This window comes from Hemicordylus capensis, chromosome 3 (genome assembly GCF_027244095.1).
Source record: "Hemicordylus capensis ecotype Gifberg chromosome 3, rHemCap1.1.pri, whole genome shotgun sequence".
NCBI lineage: Eukaryota > Metazoa > Chordata > Lepidosauria > Squamata > Cordylidae > Hemicordylus > Hemicordylus capensis.
Genome location: NC_069659.1, coordinates 359310058 through 359326020, shown reverse-complemented (window position 1 = coordinate 359326020; position 15963 = coordinate 359310058). Strand labels below are relative to the sequence as shown.

The 15963-nt window shown below is 59.3% G+C and overlaps 1 protein-coding gene across 15 annotated transcripts in view; it reads right to left on the bottom strand.

Moving 5' to 3' along the window:
• DLG1 (discs large MAGUK scaffold protein 1) overlaps positions 1 to 15963 on the bottom strand; it is a 190919-nt gene that overhangs the window by 62164 nt on the left and 112792 nt on the right. For 8 of the 15 annotated variants that reach the window (XR_008318320.1, XM_053304405.1, XM_053304408.1 and 5 more), the window contains 5 exons: positions 12814 to 12867; positions 9461 to 9511; positions 7828 to 7952; positions 6218 to 6387; positions 5680 to 5819 (listed from right to left, as the gene is read on the bottom strand). Coding sequence is in view for 14 of the 15 variants with exons in the window: in XM_053304405.1 (XP_053160380.1) it covers positions 5680 to 5819; positions 6218 to 6387; positions 7828 to 7952; positions 9461 to 9511; positions 12814 to 12867 (540 nt within the window). In the remaining variant the exon portion in view is untranslated. The remainder of the gene's footprint in view (positions 1 to 5679; positions 5820 to 6217; positions 6388 to 7827; positions 7953 to 9460; positions 9512 to 12813; positions 12868 to 15963) is intronic. The other 7 variants (XM_053304407.1, XM_053304410.1, XM_053304412.1 and 4 more) reach the window with 1 other exon arrangement.

The following is a 15963-nucleotide window of genomic DNA, read 5'->3' as shown; positions in this document are numbered from 1 at the left end:
ACTGAAGGTATGGTTGCCATGTGCCCCAACAGGCACTGCACCAAGTGCATAGTCTGTGACCCTCCAGCTAAGAAAGCGGCAGCCAGTCTCTGGAAAGTACACATGCGGGTGTCTGGAAGGAAGACCTTTTCCAAGGTCGTATCAAATATCAGCCCTATGAACTGTATCATGTGGGTCAGTTCCAACTGAGATTTCTTGAAATTGATTTGGAAACCCAGAAGCTGCAGAGTGTCCACGATGATCTCAAGGGTGTCCAGGACCACATGCTTGGTACTCACCAATATGAGCCAATCGTCTAAATATGGCAGTACCTGCAACTCTTGCTCCTGCAGGAAAGCCCCCACCGGGGCTAGACACTTTGTAAAAATCCTAGGCGCTGTCGTGAGACCGAATGACAAGGCCTTGAATTAATAGGGGATCCCCCGATCTAGAAGTGTAGGAAGCGTCGATGCTGAGAGTGTATCAAGATGTGGTAATATGAGTCTTTGAAGTCTAGGGAAACCATCTACAAGACATTTTCCAGGATGGTCATAACGGTCGGTACCGACAGCATTCGGAATCGTTTGTAGACCAAGTATCTGTTTAGGGCCCTGAGGTCCAGTGTAGGACGCCAACCCCCATCCGGTTTCGGCACAATAAAGTACCAGGAATAGAAACTGGGACTCTCCAGATTGGCAACCTTCTCGATTGCATCCTTTGACAGGAGAGCGGCGACCTCCTGGTCCAACTCTGGGGGTGCTTGGAGAAATCACAATCGTGGACACTTGCGGTGTCCCGCAGGACTCCAAGGCATAGCCCAAACGTTGACTGTAAGGACCCACTGGTCCGTGCTCACTCTGTCCCAGCTCGCCGAGAACGGAGCCAGGCGAGTCCGGAAGCGCCCCGAGTCATTGCTTCTTTTGGAAGGTGTTCGGGCACTATTTCTGAAAGGCAGGCTTACTAGGCTGGAGCCCGACTTGTATCTCAACTGGAACTTGTTACCACGAAAGGAACGTTCCGCTGGAGACTGCTGTTGAGAAGGAGTCTTCTGTGGATGATAAGGTGACCACCTAGCAGTTTTCGGTGGTTTGGTGGTTGACGACGAGTACGACATGGATCGTGCTGTGCTCCTCAACTTCTGAACTTTCTGGAGCGTGTCATCCGTCTGCTCCGCAAAGAAGCTAGAGCCCTCAAAAGGCAGGTCCTCGACCCTAGCACGGGCCTCGTAGTTCAGGCCAGACGAACACAGCCAAGCATGTCATCTGAGCACCACAGATGTGACCATCACGTTAGCCATGCACTCCACTGAATGCTGAGCCAAACAGAGTTCCTGTTTCACCACCTGAATAGCCTTGCGGAGAAACACTTTCGCCGGATCCCACTTGTCCTGAAGCAGAAGATCCAGGGAAGGACCCACTTTCTCCCACAGAAAGTGGTTATATCGTGTGTTATAAGCCTGATAATTGGCCACCCTCAAGTGGAGGGTTGAGGCCAAGTAAAGCCTTCTCCTGAAAGAGTCCAATTTTCTGCCCTCTTTGTCACTTGGTTCAGACTGGCTGTGACCCCTGGTCCTTTGTAGGGATGCCTCCACGACGATCAAATTCGGGGTGGGATGATTCTTCAGAAAGGCCGTATCATCCTGTAGCTGCACCCTGTAAAAGTTCTCCAAGCATCTATTAGGCTGAGAAAGAGTTGCTGGCTTTTCCCAATGACCCCCAATAATGCTGACTGAGTTCAGGGGCCAAGCGGCTGGTACTTTGGCCTCCAAATTGATAAGGCTGAACAATGGGTCCAGCTCTTCCTTCTGCTACATACCGAGGCTCACACCAAGGGCCGAAGCCATGCGGGCTACGTACGTGGAGTACTGTTTGAGGTCCTCTGACAGGGAAACAGACTTTGAATCCAACTGTATGTTGAGCAGGGACAACCCCCGGGAAACAACCTCAGAGTCCTGAGAGCTACTATCGCTCTCATATTCCAACTCCGGAGGAGCCAAAGAGTCTTGGGCCAAGAGCATTGAAACCGTAGGGGAGCCCAGTTTGCTTCCCGGATTGTCCAGTACTGAGGCAGAAAGCTCTGCCAGAAGTACCTGGACAGGCATAGCAGCCTGTTGTAGCACGGCAGCCGAAGAGGGCGGCTCGCATCACTCATTTTGATCCTGAGGGGAGTGTTGCGGTGATTGGGATTGCAACCTCCCTTTCGAGTGTGTGTGTGGGTCACACCAGCCCTACACAGTTCCGGGTTTCCCATACGTGGGGCCTTCCGAGTAATGAGGTCCATATCGGAGCCTAACATAGTCCAAATAGTCGATATCGACCACATGATCCAGAGTCCCGGCGCCAAGCACCATATGAAAGCTCAGCCTCACAAGGGAGTGTGGCGGATGGGCAGCTGGTACTGATCCGGACATGATAGCTTACGACGGTCCCAGGCCCGATCTTGCCTGTAAACTGAGGAATGTTCTTCCGAGTGCCAATGGGCACTATGGTCCCTAGCGGGATGCTCTCCTGGCACCCTCGAGGGTTGCGAACGATGCCTAGGCAGCCACGATGCCTCTTCTGTGGGCTGGCCGAGGAATAGGCCTCCTCTTCCGATGAAGCATACCCAGGCTCATCCGTAGCCACAGAGAGCTCTCTAGTTGATCGAGTTTGATCATGGGCCAAGTCCAACTAATCCGCGGCCAAAGGCCGTTGTCAAGTTGCAGACTCCGCTATGCTTACTGAAGCGTGGACGACGAAAGACGGAGGGGATGAGGAGTGATGCAGCTGCATATAGCCCGAAGCAGGAGAATTGAGCTTGCGAGGTTCCGACGAGGTCTCTGCACAGGCGCATAGCCCATTGGTGCAAAAGACAGAGACCACGTCAAGTCAAAGAACTGAGGTCTATCTGGCTCTTTGCCGTGACTGCTGAAAAGACCCTTTGTGCTCTGAGGCTTCAGGGCTCCCAAGCCCAGCTGCTGGAGAGTGCGCTGTGGGGCCTGGTTGTGGGGTTTCTAAAAGCATGCAGTTTACCCATGTGGGTAAATGGCACCCCCGGCTCTGCTCCAGAAGGGCTACTCTTGTGATAATCGGGGAAAGCGTCAGGTGCTTTTGAACTTGTTCATAAATGAGCAGGTGCTGGGGTGAGCCGTGAGGTGGCCAAGTGTGCTGGTGACCCCAAATTATTCAGGATGGTAAGAACAAGAAAGGATTGCGAAGAGCTCCAGAGGGATCTCTCCTACCTAAGCAAATGTGCTTTAGAATGGCAAACACCATTCAGTGCCAATAAGTGTAAAGTGATGCACACTGGGGCAACCCCCCCCAGCTTCACATATACATTGATGGGGTCTGAGCTGGATCGATCAGGAAACGGTCTTGGGGACATGATGGACAGCCCAGTGTGTGGCAGCTGGGAAGAAGGCTAATTCCATGCTAGGGATCATTAGGAAAGGGACTGGAAACCGAGCTGCCAATAGAGAAATGCCCCTATATAAATTTATGGTGCCATCACACTGGGAATACTGTATACAGTTCTGATCACTGCACTTGAAGAGCTAGAAAAGGTGAGGTGTGGAATTGTAGTCTCTCCTACAATGAGAAGGCGGGGTGCTCTGTTGAAGCGAAATGCTGGGAGACACAGGACCGATGAAAGGAAGGACTTCTGCCCACAATCTGTAGTTGCTGCTATTGGATGTGGTGAAGGGCCACTAATCCAGATGGGTTTAAAAGGGGGTAAGACCAATTCACAGAGGACAGGGCTATCCATGGAGGCTGGCCTGGGTAGCTGTGCCTTTCCATCGGGGGCGTGATGTCCCTGAACACCAGGCGCGAGGGAATGGGAGGGGGCGGTGGGTTGCCCGCTTTTCCCCGCTTGCAGGCTTCCCAGAAGCAACTGGTTGGCCGTTGCATGAGGCAGGATGCTGGGCCTGAGGGGCCAGACCCAGAGGAGCCCAGCAGGGCTTTTTCTGAAGTTCGGCAGAGTCCTCATTTGCTGAAATGCAGCTGCCCATTTCCCTGCAGTTACAGATCTGGCTAGCTTGACCTTTCAGCGTCACCAGTTCTGAATCTTCCATTGCCATTTTTGTAAATTGCAACCCTGTGAACTGAGCAAAGAGGTCCCTTTCCAAGTGGCCATTCCCTTCTATTGAGCAGGGAGCGAGCCACAGGCCCTGTCCAGCCCCAGCACAGCACCCCTCCAGGGTCTACCTCATGTCCCCTTTGAGACTGTGAGCCCTTTCAGGACGCGGAACCATCGCCCATATTCCTCTGTGTAAACGGCTTTGCGCACTTTTGTTGAGAAGTGGGACAGAAACACACAGTCGTCGTCAATGCACAGCTGCCACTTCAAACGGCAGCTCCCGATTCTGCTCAAGGCCGAAAAAGGCAGCACTGCCCAGCTCCAAGCTTGACTCCACCGGCAAAGCGAGACGGCCACAGAGTGGGCTGCTGATCCGGCTGCAAGGAAGGCTTGGAGATGGCGGCTGGTTTCTCGGACGGCTGCCAAGGCAGAGTGGCAGCCGGCCCCTGCCCTCGAGAAGGCTCTGCTGCTCAAAGGGGCTGGGCCCAATTTTCTAGCAGCTGGCCCTGGGGGTGCCGGGGGAGGTTCTCGGGGGGCTCCCCCCAGTCAAAGATGGAGACAGGGCTGTGGGCTGTCTGCTGGGCTCATGGGGGGTGTGGGGACATGCTGGCTCCTGCTCCCCTGGGTTGTGTGTGTGTGTGGGGGGGGTGTCTCCCGAGGCCCCGGCTGGAGGCTCTTTGCAGCTGGACTCATCCCCTGAACTGCCCAGTTAGTTCCGCAGTGGGAGTGGGTGGCATGTCCGACCCAGGGCCGTGAACGGGATTCGGAGCCCAGGACTGCACACGTCAGGGAAAAGACCCAGATTTGAGAGCCAAAGAGGTAAGCCGGGAATCTCTGGGAGGAATGCCAGGAAGAAGCATTGACAAGGGAAAAACCCATCGCCACACAAGCAGCAGCCGCGGCCCCATCCTGGGTGGGGAGAAGGGGAGGCTCTCTTGAATGACACCAGCCTCCCCCACTCACAGGCCTCCCGAGCCAGTCACAGGACGACAAGCATCACGTCAGCAGCCCGAGAAAGTCCCAGCTGCTACGACCTGCCAGGGTCGGGGGGGAAAGGAGCGGATGGAGGCGGCCAGGCAGGCAGGCAGGCAGGCTTCCCTGCTCCTGCGTGCAGAGCCGACCGGGGGGGGGGGCGAGGCAAGCAGCCAACGGGGGGGGGGGGAGGCAAGCAGCCACGGGCTCCCCAGCTGGGCCACACATGCTGCCGCCTCCACCCAGCGCAAGGACCTCTCTGGCCTCCCTGCCGGCTGTTTTTAACTCGCCCTGCCCCAGATGCTGCTCCCCCCCGCCCCGCCCCGCTCCCAGTCTCCTCTGGGCCCCGCCCCGCCCTTCAGCTGCTGCTCTTCCCGCCACCCCACTGCCACCTACCTGGCGTGTTCAGCCGCCGCCACCCCCTGGCATGTTCGGGGAACCTCATGACATGGGGAGCAGCAACAGCACCGCTCAGCAAGACCAGAGCAGCAGGTCTCTCGCCTGCCCAGGAAGGGAAGCGGGCCCGAGCCGGGCCTCCCCGCCTTCCCCGCCAGGAGCGCTGCCTGAGCTGCAGCTGGCGGGGCCGACCAGCCCTCGCCCTGAGCCCGGTTCTCCAGCCCAGGCTGGCAGGGGCTGCTCCCAGGCACGGACGGGGCTGAGAAAGCCACTTACCGCCAGAAGCTTGTCCCCAATCTGGAGCTTGCCGTCCTTGTGGGCTGCGCCGCCTTCAATGATCTTGGTGACGTAGATGCTGTTGTCTCCAGGAATGTGCTGGTTGCCAACGCCCCCCGCGATGCTGAACCCGAGACCTGCTTCACGAGAGCAGAGACCGTCAGCAGCCACCCGGCCCCTGCCACTGCCAGAGCCAGCACGGGCCGGGAGGCGCCCGGGGCCAGGAGGCGACGCACAGAGACAAGACTCCGGCGGGCAGGGACAGCGGAGTGGAGGGTGTGCGGGAAGAGGGCTCCCACAGGGGGACGCGGCCTCTTCTCCAAACTGGCAACCCAGGCAGGCTCCAGGCCCGCCCCCCCCTGCCACTGGGGCAGAGGTTTGCACCCCAGAGGCCCTGCTGCTCCGAGCAGTCCTTTCCCAGGCCAAGGCCCTGCTGCGCAGAGCGAGGGGGGGGGTTTGGGGCCCGGCCTCTGGAGCACCAGCCATGCTGGCCACCAAGCCTGGCCTGCTTCACCAAGCTGCCGCCGCCGCCACAAACCTTTCGGGCCTTTCACCAGCTTGATCTCCACCATCTTTTCGGTGACTTGTTTCCTTCTCTTGACATACAGCCGGACCATGGAGCCGGCCTCCTTCAAAGCTTCCACTGCTTTGCTGTGGGTCACGTCGCGGACGTCCACCTCGTTCACCCGCAAGATGCAGTCGTTCACTCTGCAGGTGGAGAGCAAGCACCTCCCTGCTCGGCATGCTGGTCTCGCCAGCACATCCGACCCAGCTTGCCTGGCCCCCGCAGAGCTCCAGGCCGACACGTGGGCAGCACACGCCCCCTCTGGGCACACAAGCGATGCCCACCACTTCCCACCACAGAGGTCCGAGAGACGCGGACTGCGGAGAGGGAGGCCCTCTGCAGTGGAGGTGTGCCCGGGAAGCCTCCTGCTTCGGAAGCAGGCTCCACTCTCTTCAGCGGGACTCAGACTCAGGCGTGTTGGGACACGCACAGCCCAGAACGCCCGAGGGCCGCCCCCCCCCGCACTGTGTCCCCACCATTCAGCAGCCAACCCCCTCCCCTCTGGCCCAGAGAGCCCTGCTGGACCAGCACCCCGTCTCCCCACGGTGGCCCAGCTGCAGGCTTGCTCCCCGGCAGCAGCTGGGACGGGGAGGCCTCCTGGCCCAGAGCCATCAGGCTTAGCAGCCGCGGGGCAACTCGGCCTCCACGGCTGCGTCTCTTCAAGCCACCCAAGCCAGGGGCAGCCAAAACACCCCCCACCCCCCGGCAGAGACTGGCACAGATCAAGCCTGCCTCTGCCCAGCTGCTCTCCCTCCGGACACAGCCAACGAGGAGGGGCAGGGCAAGGGAAGGCCGCTGGCCGCTGCGGGGGAGGCCCCTCCTCTGGCTGGCCTCCGGGCCTCCTGCCCGGGTGGCAGCCCGCATTCTGCCTCCCCCTTTCCACACAGCCCGGCCCCCTCGGAGCCAGAGCCCCTGCTGTCCTTTGGGCCCCACAGACCGACATGCTCCTTGGGCCACGATGGCAGGGTGGACCCTCCATTGCCCAGAAAGCGCCTCCGTTTCCATGGTGAGCCAGGCGGAACCGGGGAGGAGAAAAGCTGCGAGCCCCAGCAGGGCCAGCAGGGCCGGGCAGACGGGAGCGCTGGGTGATGGGCAGCAGCCACCCCTCAATGGCCCTGATGAGCCCACAGGCCAAGGAGGCGCTTTCCAGGCTGCTGAGTCGTGTGTCTTTAGGGGGCGGGGGGGACGGGGGGGGAGGCCCAACTGGCCTCAGAGCGGCCAAGCCTCTTTGGGCTGCCCAGGGAGGAAAAGCAAAGGGAGGAGAGAAGCCTGGCCTCTGGCCTCTGCCCGCCTCCTGAGCTCTGTGTCCTTCTGGGGCTGGCCGGCGCTGGTGGCGGAGGGAGGCTTCGAGCTGCCCTCCCAGGAGGACACGCGGCCTGCAGACCGTCTTCTTGCCACCTGGAGTCAGAAAGGGGGGCCGCCGATCCCCCAGCAAGCCGGTGTGCTCGCGGCCCACTCAGCGCACAGGTCTGGGGGACAGCGGATGCCACGGCAGAGGAGTCGCCGTGTCCGCACCAAAGCCCGGGCTGCAAGCGGAGTCGGGGTCTGGCCCGAGCCCCAGCCCAGGCGACTGCCCCACCTACCGCAGCCTTCCATCCTGCGCAGCTGCGCCCCCCGGAATGATCTTGGTGATGAATATACTGGAGTCGTCCCCGATGTGCGGGTTGTCCGTCCCGCCCGCGATGCTAAAGCCAAGCCCGGAATTGCCCTGGAAAGCAAACACAAGCACGGCTGCTCTCGGAAGCCACTTGGGAGCGGCCTCGGACCCAGCACAGGAGGCCACCGGCAAGCAGCCCGATGCCCTCCAGGGCTCCGCCTGGTCCTGCCTGGACTCTGAGGGCCTCAGCTGCGCTCAGCGGGGAGACACTAGCTGGGGGTGGAATTCCCCTGGAGCCTCCTGGGAGGAGCTGGTACCCTCCGGCCCAGCCTCGAGGAAGCGGGCAGGGAGGAGGGCTGCCTGTGCAGAACGACAGCCAAACAGTGGAGGGTACAGAGGAAGCTGCCACATACTGAGTCAGACCCTGGGTCCATCTAGCTCAGGATTGTCTACACAGATTGGCAGCGGCTTCTCCAAGGTTGCAGGCAGGAAGCTTTCTCAGCCCTTTCTTGGAGATGCTGCTGCCGGGGGGGGACTCTTCCCGGAGCAGCTCCAACCCCTAAGAAGGGGAATCTCTTGCAGTGCTCCCACTTCTGGTCTCCCATTCATAAGCAACCAGGCTGGAGCCTGCTTAGTACCAGACCAGCTCTCCTCTCAAGAGCCTCAGCAGCAGCAGCAGCTCCAGGGGGCTTGGCCCCGAAGACACCCACCGCACTCCCAAGAGGCCCTTCCTCAAGCCTGGAGGAGGGCAGACCCTCTGCAAGGCCAGCCCCACTCCAGCTGAGCCCTGGGGGAGGGGAGCCAGCCAGCCAGCCACCTCTCAGGCCTGCGTTAACTTCCGGGGCAGTTTCTGAAGCTGCTCCTCGTTCTGGGGAACCCCCAGTGGCTGCATCCAGGCAGCGGAGGCAGCAATCCCAGCGGGTCGGGCCCTTCACCTGGGTGGCTCTTCTCCAGGACGCACCTCCAGCCCCAAGCGCTGGGCAGCTGGGGCAGCCGCCCGACTCTGCCTCTCCCGGGCGCCAAGACGGGGCCGGAGCTTTCACGGTCACATTCTCAAGGGGCAGCTGGCCGTGGCTGGACTCCGGCCAAAGCAGCTTCCAGGAGAAGCAGGGCAGGCAGCCGGGCCCTGCGGCTCACAAGGGCGGGGCTGTTCCCAAAAGCCCAGCGGAGGGGGGGCACCCAGCACCCCGCCCTGGCACCTGCGCACGACTCGCTGAGCCGTGCCAGAGAATCCTCCAGCCGGTCCATGCCAGCGGCCGTCCTGGGCTGAAGCTGCGCCCTCTGCCCCGCCTTGCAAGGCTCCCGCCGGGGCTCCCGGCACCACAGGCAGGGCACCCGAGGAGCTTCCTGTCTGGCCTCCTTGGCTCCGGCCAGTGGTGCACGCTCCCTCCCCTTCCGTGCCCGGCCTCTGCTTGACCTGCTCGGCTCTGGTCAGCCCAGCCGACCCCTGGCCCCGACTCTCCCTCGGGTGGCAACTGCCTGCAGGGCCCTCCTGAGCCCGGACTGTGTGCCCCTGGGAGGAAGCTGCCCGTGGCTGGGCCCTGGCCAGCAGGCGCCTGGCACGGGAGGGACAGTTAGCAGAAAGAAGCGCATGCGCGAGGGGGAGTCCCACTAGTTACCCTTTCCAGTGTAATTTCTTCATACTCATATTCTGCATCTGTGCCGTTGACCTACATGAAGACAAAGGCGAGCGTCAGGCAAGAGGCGCACTGGCTTTCCTCTCCCAGGGGGCCCCTGTGCGCTGGCTTTCAAGGCCAGCCCCAACCCACGCGTGTTCTTCCCAGGCTGCCCCCATCACCCCACAACTGGCTCAGCCATGTGGGGCCCTTACAAGCAGCAGCAGCAGCAGCAGCGGATGGGATGAAGCCACACCGCAGGAGACGCCCCCCCCCGCAAACATCCACTCCTGCTCGGGGGGGGCGTGGGGGGGGCGTGTAGCAGTCCCATTCAGCCAAGAGGCTCTTTCCCTATTGCTGAGAAGGACGAGAGCAGACCGGCCCAGAACCGCTGCTGCGCCCACCGAGCCCTCCTGGGCCAGCCCTCCCGCTTTCCAGGCGGTGTGCAGGGAGAACTCTGCTGCGGAGAAGCAGCGGAAGGAGCCCGTCTCCTTCCCCACCATTTCTCAGACGGCAGAGAGCTGCTCGGTCCCAGCAACTGACTGCTGAAAAGTGGAATATACGCCTTCCTAAGAATGGGGGAGCAACGACCCCCTTCCCACCCTGCCCCCAAGAGGAACAGGAAGAGGCAATCCATCCCACGAGGACAGATACACCCCCACTGCCCCCTAACCACTAGGGAAACAGGGCCATTCACCAACACCCCCACTGATTCTCCCTCGAAGCACCTCTGGAAATGGCTGAAGTGTCATTTTAGGGCACACACATCCCAGTGGACACGTCACAGGCCTGGACATCCCAGGGCCTCTCCTTCCCACTCCAGCAGCCACACAAGCAACAGCCGCTTCTCCAGGTCAATTCTGCAAGGAGCAGATATTGTGTGTGTCCAGCACGTGGTCTGGATTTGGTCAGAGAGGGTGAGGCAAGACAGAACCTGTCCAGAGGAGGGACCTGACCCCCAAAGCGGAGTCTCTGAGGAGTCCTCCACGCCCCCTCACTCTACCAGGAGAGGCAGAGGCAGAGGCCTGTCTCCAAGGACTGCCCTCCTGAACCCTCTGAAAACTGGAGCCAGCAGACCAGATCCATGAGGCAAGTGGGGTGTGGAGGAAACAGGGCATCCCCCAGAGGAGAGGAGATGTGGCCGCCGCTTGGAGGAGTGTCTGCATGGTGGCAGCCACAGGACAGAGAACCTCACCACAGCAGGAGGCTCCCCGCCCACCCTGGGGATCGGGCCCCATGCCCAGCTGCAAAGAAGACTGTCCCCAACACCGGAGCCTGGCGCCTGCAGCACAGGGCAGAAAGGGCAGCCGGGCGTGCCTCCCTCCGGAAGAGGCCTGGCCAGAAGGAAGACCTCCCGTCTCTGGGCCACGCAGCCGCTGCTCCGCCTCCTCCTCAGAACGGGTGGCATCCTCTGAGGGGGCCCGGGCACAGGCCGGAGGCTTCTGCAGCACACCCCGGGCCCTGCCACAGATTGGTGGGCTCCGGCAACTTCTCCCCTGCCACTTCCTCTTCTGCTGCTGACAGCGGCCAGCTCAGCACCTGCCCTCCGCTGTCCCTGACCCTGCCAAGCTTCTGTTCACAGCAGGGCCCAGCTGGGCGTCCCACTGGCTCTTCTGGCCTCCAACGCCACCGCGGCAACTTGCCCCTTGGGCCCTTCCGCAAACATTCCCGCCAGGAGGCACACCGGCTGGTTGCCCACTTTTGTCTTCACGGCGATGGTGGCGCGAGCTGAGAGACAGTGACTGGCTGCCAGTCAGCAGAGACCGCTTGGAGCCCGAAGGACCCACAGGCGGGCTCGGAGGGAGGCACTTCCGATGGGGACTGGGAGCGGGAGCGGAGAGTTCCCCCCCCCCCGCGGAGCCAGGCAGCCCAGCGGGTGACGCTGGGCAGGGCGCCACAAACGGGCTTGCCAGGTTGCCATGGGGAGCGCCCCTTGCCCCAGCCAGCCCCCCCAACTGCTGCTGCCCTGAGCTCGCCAGGAACGGCCATGAGAAAGACGGTGCTCCAGCAGACCTCCGGGGCAGAATGAGGGAAAGGGCCCCCTCCCCCAGCACAAGGAGCAGCCTGGGGGGAGCCCCACACAGCCCCCGTCCCCGTGCCGGGCATGCCGGCTCCTTGAGGAAGCAGGACCTGCTCCAGCCAGGCCGCTCTCTTCCTGAATCGGAGTGAGGAGGGGCCACTCGGCTGAGAGATGCCCCCCCCACCCACCCCGGGCCGTAATTCACTGAACGGTTGCAAGGAGCTACTCACGAGCAACTAGTCCAAAGGAGCGGAAGGGTGGCCGAGAACGTGACCTGGGGAGTGAGGACCTTGCTGTACGCTGAACATTTCTAGAGGTCAAGAAATCAATGTGGGCTTCTTTCCCTTTTTAAGGGAGCCTGCTTGGCACCGACAAACCTCTTCAGATTAGAGGCTCTTAGGGAGCGCAGCCTCTGGGGATTCGGCCCAGCCCAGCTTCCTCTTCCTGCCCAGGAGCCAGGAGCCAGCCAGCGGGCATCTGCAGGGGAGAGGAGCCGGCCCCCCGCCACAGACGTGGTCTCCCCCAAGGCCATGTCCTGGCCAGAAGCAGGCACAGGGCTCGGGCAGCCTCCTGGGAGGCGGGGGGGGGGGAGGCCCTCTCCCTCCCTGGCCGCAGGGCCTTCCGCTGGGTGTCCTGGGGCCGAGTGGATGGGACTTCTTTAAGCCACGGGCGCCTTTTTGAAAAACTAATGCGAGCAATGGGCCATCATATATTAGGATGGTGCTGTCTGGCAGGCTGTGGAGGCTGGTGCGTGGGGGAGCAGGCAATGTCTGAAGGAGTGCCCACGCTGCCTGGCATGCACTCCTGGCTGCTGCTGCTGCTGCTGCCCCCACACACTAGGCTAGTGAAGGCCCAAGCTCAGGATGCACCCCCTCCTTTTACAAACACCCCATGCAAATCAGGCCCCCCTCCAGCCCTGAACTTATGACAATCCATTCAACTGGGTGGCCCCCAAGGGCTGGTACTGAGAGAGACGCTCCCCCCCCCCACACAGACATTTCCTAAGCCTCTGCCTTGAAGTCCCTCCCTCTTGTGCCTCGCCCAGTCCGCTCCCAATCACGGAGACGACCCTCCTCAGCACTTCTGCCAGCCTGACAATATCCCTTTGCCGACGGGGGCCGCCATGGCCGACAGAGCAGCCTCCAATTCGTCCCAGTTGTGTACAACGGGGCTCGGATCCTGGCTTATGTTCAGCTTTGGCTTTGGACCGACTCCTCAGCAGTGCATCCCTCCAACCCAGGAAACAGGGCTGATCTTCTCAGGCATTTTGCTCTGAAAAAGGCTAAAAGTGGTCTCCAAAACGTGCACGGCCATTCAAGACCGGATGAAAACTTACGTAGGCAGGTAGCTCCAAAGTTTCTGTGTTCACAACCACCGGAGGGGGACTTGCCTGGGGAGAAAAGGAAAAGGAAAAGGGGAAAAGAGCATGTGAGAAGGAGAAAGAGAAGAACACGAGAGCAGCCCTGCTGGATCAGGCACTTCTCATACGTGCCAATTGTGCAGCTTCGAGGTCTCTTACCACCTTATGCTGGTCAAAGACTGAAAGGAAGATCCAGAAATTGACACGTTCTTCCGGGAATAACTAATCTAAAACAAATAGCTGAACCAACAAAAACCAACAGAATAACCTGCTTACTGTCCTCCAGGGGCGTTGCAAGGTTGGAGGGGGCCCAGAGACAAGATTTTAAAATGGGCCCCTTGCTGATACACACACTTCACAATATATAGTGCACACACACTCACATCCCCATTATGAATACGGTGAATATCTAGTTCACAGGGGCGGATCCAGCAGGAAATTACAGGGGGTGCAACAAGAAACCCCCCCCCATAAAAGACTCCACCCCCATATAAATACTGGGGCTTGGATTTTCTCTCTCTCGCAAATGCACTATGCCAGGGGGTGTCAAACTAAAATTTGGTGGTGGGCCAGATTAGATTCTGATGCACCTCTGGGGAGCCACACAGAGCCTTGCGCCCACCTCACACCACCTAAATTCCTCCTCCTCTCCACTCTTTCTCTCATTCCTTTCCTCTCCCCTCCCCCAACTTAAATGAGCTGAATTCACTACTTTTTACAATGAAATACACTCAGGGAAAGATTTATTTATTTATTTTTTGAAGAAATTCGGAACATACCTGCTAATGCCAGCTTTTTGCATGGAAAATCCAATCACTCTTCCTCTCACCCTTACAAAGGTGTTGCTAGGTACTTAAATGTAACACGGGTGGGTGCAACACGGGTGGGCAGAGAGTCATGCGATGTGCGTCTGGGGGGCCCCTTGAGGCAGGGGGCCCCCCGAGAAAACTCTCTCCCCTTGCCTAATAGTAGTTACGCCCCTGCTGTCCTCCCCTCTCCCTACCACTGGACAACCTTGGGCCCAAATCAGTTAGGCAGTTCACAAGTTACCCCAAAACGCAAAACAGGCGCCAAGCAGTTCTGTTAATGGAGCCCAGCACGGCATCCGCCTTTCCGGGCAGCTGCGTCGTCACAGGGCCACCTCACGCTCAGCTCATGGCTTCAGGAAGACACCGAGGCCCCGTTCACATGCTGCCGCCAAGGGCACCCTAGGGCGCCAGGGTGTGTGCTGGCACTCTGGAAGACTCCCCAAAGAGCGTGGCGAGGCCTGAGCCCTCCCTGTGGAGAAGCCACCCTGATGATCCTGCTGGCAGCCCTCTGCTGCAGCTAGCCCTCAGAAGGGTGCCCTTGACTGATCTGAGGCCGCCTTCCAGGAAGGGCCATGAGCCAAGGGGAGAGTGGCGGGGGCTGGGGTTAGGGTTAGGGGCGCCTCTCCAGCTTGCTCCTTGAATGTGTGAGCAATGGGGTTAGGGTGTCACACAGTCCACACAGCAGTCGTTCGGGAGCCACACAAGCATCCCCAGTTGCTATCCCAAGACACAAATGCGGAACACCCAAGGAGGCCGGTTAAGAAGGGCACAAGCACAGCTCCGATGGATCAGGCCCAAGGAAGCCCATCGAGTCCAGCATCCACCAGGTGCCTCTGAGAAGCCCACAGGCAAGAGGGGAGGGCATGTCCTCTCTCCTGCTGTTGCTCCTCTGCAACTGGGATTGAGAGGCATCTTGCTGTCACGCCCGCAATCTCACACAGCAAGGAGGAAGGGGAAGCTGACAGCCTTTCAGCCGATGCAGGGGTGCCTGAGGGGCAGAGCCCAGCTGTCAGTTCACAAGAGACGGCTGAGGAAGGTCTGGCTGATGTTGCAGAGCAGGCACAGCAGTCTGAGGCAGCAGAGACAGCGACAGACAGACTAGAAGATGAGCTGAGCAATCAACCCCCACTGACTCCACAGCAACGGGGTGTCACAAGGCGGAGAGCACAGCTGGAAACTATCAGGAGGAGTAAACGCCTCTTGCAGAGGGCTGATAAGCCTTGAATCCCTGCCAGCTTGGACGATAAAGCACGTCAGCAGCTTTCTGTTAGCTGCTGGAAGACAACATTTGTCAACCCTCGTGTCAACAGCTTTCAGCCCGAGCCTGATATAAAGAACTATTCCGAGCCGTGTTTCATTTCTGCAGCCCAGTTTGTATTGTGGACTATCTTCCTGGACTTCCCTTCTGGGTGGCCAGATTGCTGACACTTGCCTCTGAAGCTGGAGGTGGCCTATAGCCACCAGACTCGTAGCTGTGGATAGACCAGTCCTCCATGAATTTGTTTAAGCTCCATTTAAAGCCATCCAAACTGGTGACCATCACTACATCCCGCGGCAAAGAACTGCATACATTAATTGTGCACTGTGTGAAAAAGCACTTCCTTTTGTTGGTCCTAAATATCCCAGCCTTCAGTTTCATGGGACGGCCCCTGGTTCTAGTGTTGTGAGAGGGAGAAAAAATTATCTCTGTCCACTCTCTCTCCACTCCATGAATCGTTTTATACACCTCTATCATATCTCCCTGTAGTCGCCTCTTTTCCACACCAGAAAGTGCCAGATACCGTAACCTTGTCTCATCAGCAAGGTGCTCCAGGCCCCTGATCCTTTTGGTTGCCCTCCTCTGCATCTTTTCCAGTTATATTACATCATTCTTAAGATACGGTGACCAGAACTGAACGCACTAATCCAAATGTGGCCACACCATAGATTTGTATCAGGGCATTATAATATGTTCATTACTGTTTCAGTCTGCTTCCTAATGACCACTAGCATTGAATTTGCCTTTTTCACAGCTGCCGTGCACTGTCAACACTTTCAATGAGCTATCCACCATAACCCCAAGATCTCTCTCCTGGTCAGTCACCTATATGTGAAGTTGGAATTTTTTGACCCAATGTGCAACACTTTATACTTGCTTATACTGAAGTGCATTTGCCATTTTGTCGCCCACTCAGCCACCTAATGGCGTGGGGAGGGGGGGGAATGACTTGAATAGCAAGCCAGAGGTTGCCGGCTGGAATCCCTGCTGGTATGTTTCCCAGACTATGGGAAACACCTCTATCAGGCAGCAGTGATATAGGAAGCTGCTGCAAGGCAT